We start from the raw sequence: 10,434 nt of genomic DNA on the forward strand, positions 1-10,434 counted from the left end.
CCCCTGTCCTTGCTTCCCACCCCATCCTCGCTATCCACCCCATCCTCGCTTCCCACCCCGTCCTCGCTTCCCACCCCTATCCTCACCAGAGAATATTTTTAACAGTAGAGGCTGTGCATCTACAGGAATCTGTTTTTGGAACAAGAAACTGTGACTGTACCAGATCCTTCAGCCCAACAGACAGGATGAAAGCAGAGTCAAAGTCCCTGACCAAGGCTACTTTCCTTCCTCATGTCCAAAATCTTCCCAGGAAGGGTCAGGCCAAGAAGCATTTTGTAACTGTTTGCTGAAAACATCCTTGGGAGGCAAGATAGTAGACTTCACTTTTTTTTTTGTTTTATTTATTTATTTATTTATTTATTTATTTATTTTGGTCTAATGATAAGTATGTTTGGGAAAGCACTGTGTTAAGCAGGGTTGTATTTCAAAAGGTATCTGTGGAATTCTGTTTGAATTTCTACTTTTTTTCTAAAAGTACATCCTCAAGAAGCTTCCTGGCTGCAAATATAACCTTCTACTCCTGCTCCTCCTCTTCCTCCCCCTCCTTTTCCTTCTTATCATATAAAATGCCAAGCACACCAGACTCCGACCAGATACAGATTTCTATTTCTCAAGAAACTTTAATGAGTGCACCTTCTATGAAAGAGTAGCAGAGACAGGGGAATTAGCAAGGGATGGAGTAGTGCCCAGGAAAAGAAGGTGAGAAAGCCACACCCTCAGCTGCTGAGACGGGTGTTATAACCCCAGAGCCCCATAAGGCTGGGAATAGCCCTGGGGAGCCTTGTGTGTGTGTGTGTGTGTGTGTGTGTGTGTGTGTGTGTGTGTGTGTGCATGGCGAAGTCTCCGTCTGCTGCCCTGTGGAAGTAAGCAGAAAAGCAAGCCCCGAGCTTGTTCCTCCTGTGCGCTAGCTACATCCCCTCTGTTCCACGGTGGGTGTCACTGGGTGAGGGGCAGCCAGTGTATGGTGATTCTGTTCTGTTGAACTTGTCCATATACTGGGTTTCATGGTCTAAGTTGATGAGAACGACTGACCAGGTCTCTTCTTCACTCACTGGGTGAAACCCACTGGAAGTCAGAACCGTGTGGCCGTCATCAGAGAATGAAGCCGATGGGGTTAAGAAGCGCAGGTAGTGGGTTTGAGTTGATGACAGTGGGGACAAAGGCAGTCAGGGTGTCAGATTTCATGCAAGGATAACTCTTATTTTGTCAAAAGTGATAAGGGAACATGAACTTTCAAATCCCTTCAGTGTTAGTAAAAAGTAGCCATGGCCTTCTCAGAGTTTGATTTCTGATTTTCGACTGACTCACTCCCTGATTGATTCACTTCCTGTCTTCCCTGTTTTAACTTGACTCCAAGGGAGGCATTATGGACGTGCGCAGTGACAGAGCTGTCCACCGTGATAGGGGTTGTCGTTCTCCTGCTATTCTTAGCACTGTCCCAGGGCTCCGCGTCAGCTCACAGCCGGTGCCCAGTGATAGAAAAACAGCCGCTTTCTCCACAGGAGTATTTCAAATGTACGGGATGAGATAGCAAATACTCAAGATGCCTGTGCGCAGCTGTCGAGGCGAGCCTCCCAAAGCTGGAATTCTTAACCACCACCAGCTCAGGTTTGAGCCAAAGCAGCCGCGTGGGAGAACAGAGGCGCTAGTCTAGTCCTAACGAGCATGCGCTGTGTGAACTCAGATGGCTGCCTGAGCTCGGGTGTCCCCGCTGGCTGCAGGGCTATTTAAAACTTTACACCAGACAGCAGATGCGTGATGCTTGCTATCTCTGCTTTGTCACAGCAAGGACTGAGACTTACTAAATTCAGCAATTCAATGTTTTAGTCTCCTACACCTAACTTACGAGACAATATACACTGTGAGTCAACAATTCAAACACACAAGTAATAAACGCTGCTTATGATCAAAAGTCCTGCGTCAATTTAGTTTTTAAGGACGGAGTGAGGTCTGGATTGAAACTTTTTAAAAACCAAGCTAACTGAAAAGTCCCTCTGATGCTTGGGGGAGGAGCAAGAACGGTAGTGACTCCTAACTAGGTTCAGACCCAGCTCCGAGCACTGCATTCTAGCCGTCTGACTCTATGACCTTCCATGAAATGAGTAAGAACAGAATCTCTTTACCTAACATGGCTGCTTTGCCATGGATCAGACAAGTTGCCTCTCTGGAACGTTAAACTCACCAAGGAACAATGCCGGGTCCTTTCTAGGACCAAACTCGAGTCTGCTAGTTCTCGGGTGATTTTCTTATAAAAGTAGCATCATTTTTCAGACACATTCGAAAGCCTTCCTTTCTGACCACCGATAAGAAAGACAACCTCCACATACCAAGAACTGTGGATACGTTTTTAATCCTCATAAAAGTTACAGCAAAACCATCTCAAAAGTTAAACATCCGCGCATGCCGCTTTCATTTCATCCTGCAGTGTGAACAAGAACCAATTTTACTTGGTCCCGAGTGGATCCTTTACTTCCACCACCAAGATCCCATCGTGACAGAGAATAGCAGACAAATCTTTGGTTTGGACGCCATCTGGCAGTTTGTACTGTCGGGTGAAACTCCGGGATATAAAACCGTGCTCGTCCATTCTGGTTCCGTGCTGCGCTTTAATCAGCAGCCAGCCTTCGAAGGTCTGGATGATGATGTCCTCGGGCAGGAACTGGACCACATCCAGCAAGATCTGGAAGCGGGATTTGCCTTGTCCGGGTGGCATCTCGGTGGAGGCTGAATCCTCCGCAAGAGCCTGGGGCGTGCCCCTGCTTTTCCTCAGGTCCTCGATGGTTGGCCCCGGCAGCGCATAGAGCGCATGATCCAGCCTGCAGTCTTCCAAGCCTCGAGCTTCAAACTCCTCCTGATAGCGCACTGGGGTCTCTATGAGGTGCCTCAAGATGATTTTTGCCATAGCAGAGGCGAGTCCAGCGCTGAACAGCTTCCCTTCGGTGAGTGTCAAGCCCCTGGCTGTGCCTGCGGACTCTTGTTCCAATCCCCGCCGCTTCGTTTACAGTCCTGTCCACACAGCCGTTTAATGGGGCCTGAATCAGACCAACACGCACTCACTCTTGTCTTTTCTCACACACGCTGACAATGAATGGCTATTTATAGCCGCCTCTCTGAGTTGGATTTAGCTCGCAGCCTGCACAAGCCAGCCAGGCAAGGATGGCTCTTAAATGCTCAGTTAGCCTTGGCAGTCCTGTCGGCCTTGCTCGCCCCAAGAGATAAAGGAAGGCAGAGTTTGAAGATCTCTAGGTTCATGTCCCTGTGAGCCATGAAGTGTGCTCTCCTCTCCGCACAAGCTAGTTGGGCCTCTCCCACCTTACCTGCAAATTCCAAGCAGAGAGAGAAGATTCTATATGCGGTTTATGAGAAATAAAGCCACACACACAATCAATCAATCAATCAATTTCAAACAGCCAATAAACTCCACTTCCTTGACATATATCTTTCCTTTTAGTCTTTTGTGCTTAAGGGACTTCTGAGCCACATCACTCTGCTGTGCATTTGACTCAGCAAAAACGAGCCGGGGTTGACAGGGAGGGTGTGGAGCTTCTCAGAGGACAGAGGAGCACAGGATCGATGGAAATCTTAGTGCTCGAAATAGTGAGATCAGAGAGAAGAATGTCAATGCTTTCAACTCTTTCTTATCAAAGTTCACAAAACCAAAGATTAATCTAGCCAATGTCCTGCTAGTAAATGGGAAAAATAAACACATGTCCTGCCTCAGCTAAAGCACCTTCCATTGAAAAAGGGGGGAACCGCTATGGAAGATCTCCAGGTATGTTAAGTAAAAAAAGAGTCTTGGTGCTGGTCAAGTGCTCTACCACTGAAGTCCATCCATGCTACCTCACAGCCCAACTCTGGCTTGCAGGCTGCATTCGAGGCTCCTGATTTATACCCCTGCAGTTGGCTAGCAACGGCTCCACCCTTGGCTAGGTCAAAGGCAGCCGAAATTTATTGTCTATGTCATTGTTATTTTCCTTAAGCTCTCTAACATTTGATGTAAACCTGTCAGCAGGAACGAAGGGAAACCAGCTGATTTGTTTATTCTTAACTGTCTTAAGAGTACGAGTAAGGTCTTTCTTCCCAAACTTTCCTGAATTCTCAGCAGAAGCCAAATTACTTCCAGGTAGGAAAAACCATGGCTTTTATGGAAAGAGAAAGAGGGGAGAAAAGGGAGAGAGAGAGAGAGAGAGAGAGAGAGAGAGAGAGAGAGAGAGAGAGAATGTAAGATCTCAGATACTGTATAATTATACAATGGTTTGCCACAGGACACAAAGAGCCATATCTGAGTCTGTGGCGTTATGTTTTCATGGAGGAGATGGAAGGAGATGGATAGGGTGGAAAATCACCAAAGATATCCCTAGAGATGGACAATGGCCCAGTAATGAAAAGACGAGAAACACTGGGTAGTCTTCCTTGCTAATTGCCTACCAAGGCTTCCACGGGGGATGCCAATAGCAGTTAGGCTTGGAGTCTGAGGAAGTTTTCTAGAAAGAGCCATGCAATGGCATATTGGGGGTACTTAAGTCGACAGAGAGCTTCATGTTTACAGAAGACAAGGGCATCTACACAACCATACACAGACTTTAAAATGAGAAAAACTGAGTTTAGGGTAGAGCGGCTGGCAGGGTCAGAGCAGGAAGCCTGAGGCTTGGTTAGTTGTTTAAGGAATCAACCAAAATTCTGTTCTAAAGGAAAAAAAAAAATCTTCACATTTTGATAATCAAAAGGTCAGTTGAAGTATTTATTTTTTCCAAATTCTAGCCTAGAATAAAGGAGTTAAATCTGTGCCTTGGTTACTTTTCCGGTCACATCTATAAGAAACATGCTTGCTACCATGACCCACTGAGAACATATGTGCGTCTGGTCCAGATCATTTAGATCATCTGAGGGTAGCACGTGTAACCCCCTTAATTGATTTCATGATCACAGATTAACAAATGATTATATATAAAAAAAAAAAAGAAAGAAAAAGAAAACCAGGGCTGGAGAGATGGCTCAGCGGTTAAGAGCACTGGCTGCTCTTCCAGAGGACCCTGGTTCAATTCCCAGCACCGACATGGTAGCTCACAACCGTCTATAATGGGATCTGATACCCTCTTCTGGCCTTCAGGTAGACATACAGAGCACTCAGACATAAAATATAAATGAATAACATTTAAAAACCTACCCACTTAAATGTCTACAGTTTCAGGCAAAGTAGAGATAAAAAATTTATGGTCTTGGCGTAAATTTCTCCTCCATATAACGTAGTGTTTGCTTTGGTCTTCTGTCTGTAGCTGTGTATGACTTTGATCTGGTAGAGGAAGCAGCGTAGCGGTGAAGAGAAGGAAGCTGTGGTTTAGAGGTAAGAGGATCCGAGAGGAACCGGGCTCAGGAGCAGGGGTCAGTGGTAAGGCAGATATAAATTAAACCATAATTTGTCCAGAAAGACTCATTGCCTTCAGGGTGTGGCCTCAGATAACTCAGGTGAGGAGAGAGAGAGAGAATCAACCAGGGGCTAACATCTGCTTTGTTTAGTTTTAAGAAGGCATCTTTAAGACAACAGAGTATTGCTCTGTTTGAAAGGATGGAATAGCAAGAGGTCCTGTTAGGCCCTCAAAGATGGTGTCTGATCCCTACAGGGGCAATACTCTATTTCAGATATTTCCTTATAGCTGAAACCCAATAGTTTCAGCCTGCCACCCTCAACTTTCCCTTCAGTAAGGGTCCATTCCACAGTGAAATCCAGTGTCAACTAAGCCTTATGGGAGTTAAGAAGGGGTCTCATGTACTCTAGATCTGAGCAAAGAGCTCTTATTTATGATTCTGGTGGCGACGGGGCTAATTTTCTGGACAGTTTAGTGAGAAACCCAGATGGTATGTAACTGAGTAGATGCTGAATTTCTGGACACAGAAGAGTGCTTTTGATTATGCCACTGAATATTCAACATGGCACCTCTACACTCTGCCGATAGATCAGTACGAAGCATATGTCTCTGGTCCATTTCAACATCACTATATGAAAAAATAGCTTCTGTCATACGCTCCTCTGAGCGGTTATGTATTTTTTTAAAATTGGCATGACATGTTAATTTCAGACTTGAAAGAAACAGATATTTTCAGGATGGGAACTGAACTATGAAATCAAATCCAGATTTAGCGTGATCTAACGTGGTCTAACGCTGAGCACAAAGGGGCTCATTTTTAATGTTTTGACTGCCCTCTGGTGGCCGAGATTGGAATTTCATGAACAGAAGACGATTCTTGAGAAAAAAAAAAAAAAAAACCTGGAATTCCAAACAAAGAATTTTTCCTTTTGCCTTCTGATTGACAACATTTTCTAAATAAATGTTTGCATGTACTACCTTTTTATGACACATAGTAGGAGGAGAAAAGATGGAATGGAAAAATTTCAAGGATGGATTTTGAACTTTTGCTTTGTGATTGAAAACTACTAAGCTTAATATATGTGTGGTCCCCATAAATGTACCCTTTACCCATTTGAGCCAATGTCAAGTCACAGTCCCTCTGACGCTTGCCTTCTTTTTTGCTTGTAAAATGTCAAAGTAAAATAAAATGAACCCTATGCATGGAAAATGTGCAAGGAGAGCTAGACACTTGGTATTCAGGGTATATTAGTGAAAAAGATCACGGTCCTTTGGAGAAAAGATTGTTTCATAAGACCCATTTCAACTCGGTGGTTCCACTGCCGTGTTTCTTTAAACATTAATTGAGGCCTCGGAAAATGCTAGATGTTACAGGATAACTTTACAAACCATAATTTCTCGAGCTGGGCTAGGCCAGGCCAGGCCGGAGGAAGGAAGGTACTAACACTTCCTTATCATGGCGGTGCTGTCTTTATCAGCCAGAATCAAATCATTTTCTAAATTCCTTCCATTTGCTCAGAAGCCCTTCGGTGTTGTTAACATGATTCTTGAGTGTCCGGGCCACTGCTCTCGAGGAGCTCAAACCTACTTTTTCAAGCCTGAGGGAAATTCCAAAGAAAAACTCATTACAGCTTGCTCACAGTAGTTCCCGGGGCTTTATGAGTTCCGTCTTCCACAACACAGCTGAATTCCACAATTCAGCTCAGAGGTCAGACAAGGACAGTGAGGTTAAAGACAGTGTGGAGCTGAGAGAGTGAGGTAGAGAGAAGAGTCGGTGACCAGAGGGGACAGAGAAACCATCAGCCTGGGACAGAGAAACCAGCAGCCTGGGATATCAGTTGGCAAATGTAATACTGCAAAGGAATGGGGTGGGCTTATAAGACTCTCTTGAGGTAGAAGAAGAAGGAGGAGGAGGAGGAGGGGGAGGGGGAGGAGGAGGGAGGGGGAGGAGGAGGAGGGGGAGGGGGAGGAGGAGGAGGAGGAGAAGGAGAAGGAGAAGGAGAAGGAGAAGGAGAAGGAGAAGGAGAAGAAGAAGAAGAAGAAGAAGAAGAAGAAGAAGAAGAAGAAGAAGAAGAAGAAGAAGAAGAAGAAGAAGAAGAAGAAACATCATCTCTGTATCATTGATTCCTGTAGCCCAGTAAGTTTCTTCTTCATGGGCCTGTTACCCAGACACTCCTTTCCACATCTGGTGACCCTTTCCAGCACTGATCTCTGGCACCAGACTTGCTAAGAGCTGCCTCCAAACCACATTTTAATCTCAGGATTCTGGGGACAGATCCTGACAAGAAGCTACTTAACAGGAAGGAGGAAATCTGTCCTCAGGATGCTGGAGGGGAGATTTCCCATCATCTTTCTTTTCCCCACCAGGAAGGCCTTCCTTGTTTGCTTCCTATTAAGATTTAGGCGTGGCCCAGCAGGGTTCAGATGCTGGTGTTGGGACCATCTGGAGTCCTGGCCTCCAGCTGCTCTTCCCTGATAGTGACCTTTACTTTCCTTCTGATCTGAGTTACTGAAAGCTGTGTCAAAGTTGTTTACCAGCTCTGCTTCATGAGCACGTGTTGCCTTGCCTTGAGGATCAGAGGATAAGGTTTTCACCTGTTGGCCCACCTGACTGTTGGGTATATAAGCCTCTGTGGCGTTATTGAATAAAGGGCTTCTTACCAGTGACTAGAGGTCCGTGTCTCTGTTTCTGTGTGTGTTTGTCTGTGTGTGTTTGTGTATTTCAACCTCCAGCCCCTTGCCCGAAGCTCGCGAACTGTATGGTGGCACATAGGGCGCAGACGGGTGTTGTGCGCTGTGTGCGTTGGTTACAGGCTCATGGTGCAATTTTGAGAGTTTCTGAGAACTTTAGAAGATGAGGCAGTGCTGGAAGAGGTAGGCCAACAGGGACAGGTCCATGGGATATCTTCTCCTTGGCCCTTTGCTGTCCTTCTGTTCCCTGCCCACCAAGAGATGAACAACAGTTCCTCCTCCCTGCTCCCCACATTCCTGCTACAGGAAAATTCTACATCATAATGAACTCAGAAACAGGGATCCAAGTGGTCATGGACTTGAGCCCTCTGAAGCTATGATGCCAAATAAGTTATTTATTTATTGTTTATTTATTAACCAACTTGCTTGCCTAGGTGATTTAGAACTGGAATCCCAAGTGGCTAGGTCCTTTTTTTTTTTTTAACGTTTCATTTGAGATAGTCATCAAATACCTTACAGCATGTCATGAGAAGGTCAAGGCAAACTAGGCGTCTTTGCGTCTGCCTGGCTCTTTCTCCACTAGAGGACTCAGGAGAGACGATACAGACTCATGGAAAAGAACTGCCTTAGAACTGGGAACTCCCTATGAACAGAAAAATTGTTAAGACTCAATTCCCAAGCTGTTAGGGGCTTGCCAGTGCATCTTGGAAAACAACATAAATCATTTGGATACAACTTCATTTCCAAAGCTAGTCTGACTTCTGTTAGCCTAGAAAAAGCAAACACAGGTGGTCCCTGACACGTGATGGTCTGACTTGACGATGGTGCAAAGGCACACACTTTCAGGAGAATCTGTACGTTTTCCTGCTCTAGTGATAAGCAACATCATGAGTCTGAGGCCAGCCTGGTCTACAGAGCAAGTTTTAGGACAGCCAAGCTTAGGCAGGGAAAGACAGAAAGCTGGTGACGATGTAAGTGAACAAGCGAACCATGTTCCAGCCCCAGTAAGCAGCAGAACTTGGCAGCTCTGGCCACGTGACTCTGGGTTTGGCCGTAAGGATAGAAGAAAGGCATTATGGAATGAAGTCGCTGAGGCCAGGCACGTGTCAGGGGTGACCCTGAATAGAGGCCTGGTAGAGAGGCCATTGTGTGAAACTGTGAAGTTGAGCCTAAATTGCCTTGGAGAATCTAAGATATTGGCAATGCCAGAGTCATGGGATGCCTGCTGAGGAGAACTACTAACAGGAACCAGCCCAAGAGAAAGACGTGTGCTGCAGTCAGAAAGCTGAATGAGCTGGAGATGTGGAGCGCATCTTGACATCAGACATGGAGATGTTGAATTTAGAGTTGTCCAGCTGGTTTTCAGTCTTTCTTTGCTTGCTCCTTTCCCTGCATTTTGGAATGGCAATGTACATCTTGTGTCATTATATATTGGAGGTATGTGTGTGATCTGTTTTTGTTTGTTTGTTTGGATTTTTGAGACAGGGTTTCTCCGTAGCTTTTTGGTTCCTGTCCTGGAACTAGCTCTTGTAGACCAGGCTGACCTCGAACTCACAGAGCTCCGCCTCCCGAGTGCTGGGATTAAAGGCATGCGCCACCATCGCCCGGCTGTATGTGATCTGTTTTTTGATTTTGCCATGCAACTCAGGAGAGATTTTGGACTTTGAAACAAATTTGAGTTGTTATAGACTATGGGGATTTTGGAAGTAGGTCTGATTGCACTGTTTTTTGTATTATGATATGGTTATAAGTCTTTGGGGACCAGGACGCAGAATGTGGTTTTGAAAGAAAATGGTTTCCAAGGGGAGTGGTACTGTCAGGAGATGGGGTCTTGTTGGAGGAAGTGTGTCACCATGGGGGCAGGCATTGAGGTCTCTTTAGCTCAAGCGTCTCCTCCCCCCACCCCCACCCCTTGTGTGCCTGTCAGTCCACTTCCTGTTACCTGCAAGCTGTAGCACTCTCGGTCCAGCATCACATCTGCCTGCACGTGCCCGTGCTCCCCATCACGACGGTAACGGACCAAACCTCTGAAACTGCAAGCGAGCCACCCCAATTAATTATTTTCTTTATAAAAGTTGCCATAGTGTCTTTTCAGAGCAATAAAAACCCTAACTGAGACAGAAAGTCGCACTTTAGAGATTATTATTCCTTTAAAAACGGCGGCGGCGTGGGTGTGTGGACAAACACAGGATGGACGAGATGCAAAAGGAAGAGACAGGACACGCGGCTCCCACGTGGGTGCACTTTAATGGGGAGAGGGGAACACAATAAGGGATGGGACGTGCGAGACACACAAGGGTAGGGGGCCAAGAGGGGGCGAAACCTCGTGGACCCTCGCTTTTAACGGGGGGGCGCAAGGTTATCTGGGAGGAATGAC

General features: G+C 45.9%; 1 protein-coding gene across 1 annotated transcript; it reads right to left on the reverse strand.

The window, feature by feature from the left end:
* Positions 1-2,349: 2,349 nt before the first annotated feature.
* On the reverse strand, positions 2,350-3,120 carry Hspb3 (heat shock protein family B (small) member 3). The gene has a single exon (XM_050152832.1). The coding sequence runs from the start codon at positions 2,900-2,902 to the stop codon at positions 2,444-2,446; it is 459 nt and encodes a 152-aa protein (XP_050008789.1). The 5' UTR covers positions 2,903-3,120; the 3' UTR covers positions 2,350-2,443.
* Positions 3,121-10,434: the final 7,314 nt, after the last annotated feature.

Source organism: Alexandromys fortis, unplaced genomic scaffold (assembly GCF_014885135.2).
Source record: "Alexandromys fortis isolate MF-2015 unplaced genomic scaffold, M_Fortis_MF-2015_v1.1 scaffold_73, whole genome shotgun sequence".
Lineage (NCBI taxonomy): Eukaryota > Metazoa > Chordata > Mammalia > Rodentia > Cricetidae > Alexandromys > Alexandromys fortis.

Coding starts and splice junctions, on each gene's coding strand:
- Hspb3 (XM_050152832.1), bottom strand. CDS start 2,902: ATGGCAAAAATCATCTTGAGGCACCTCATAGAGACCCCAGTGCGCTAT.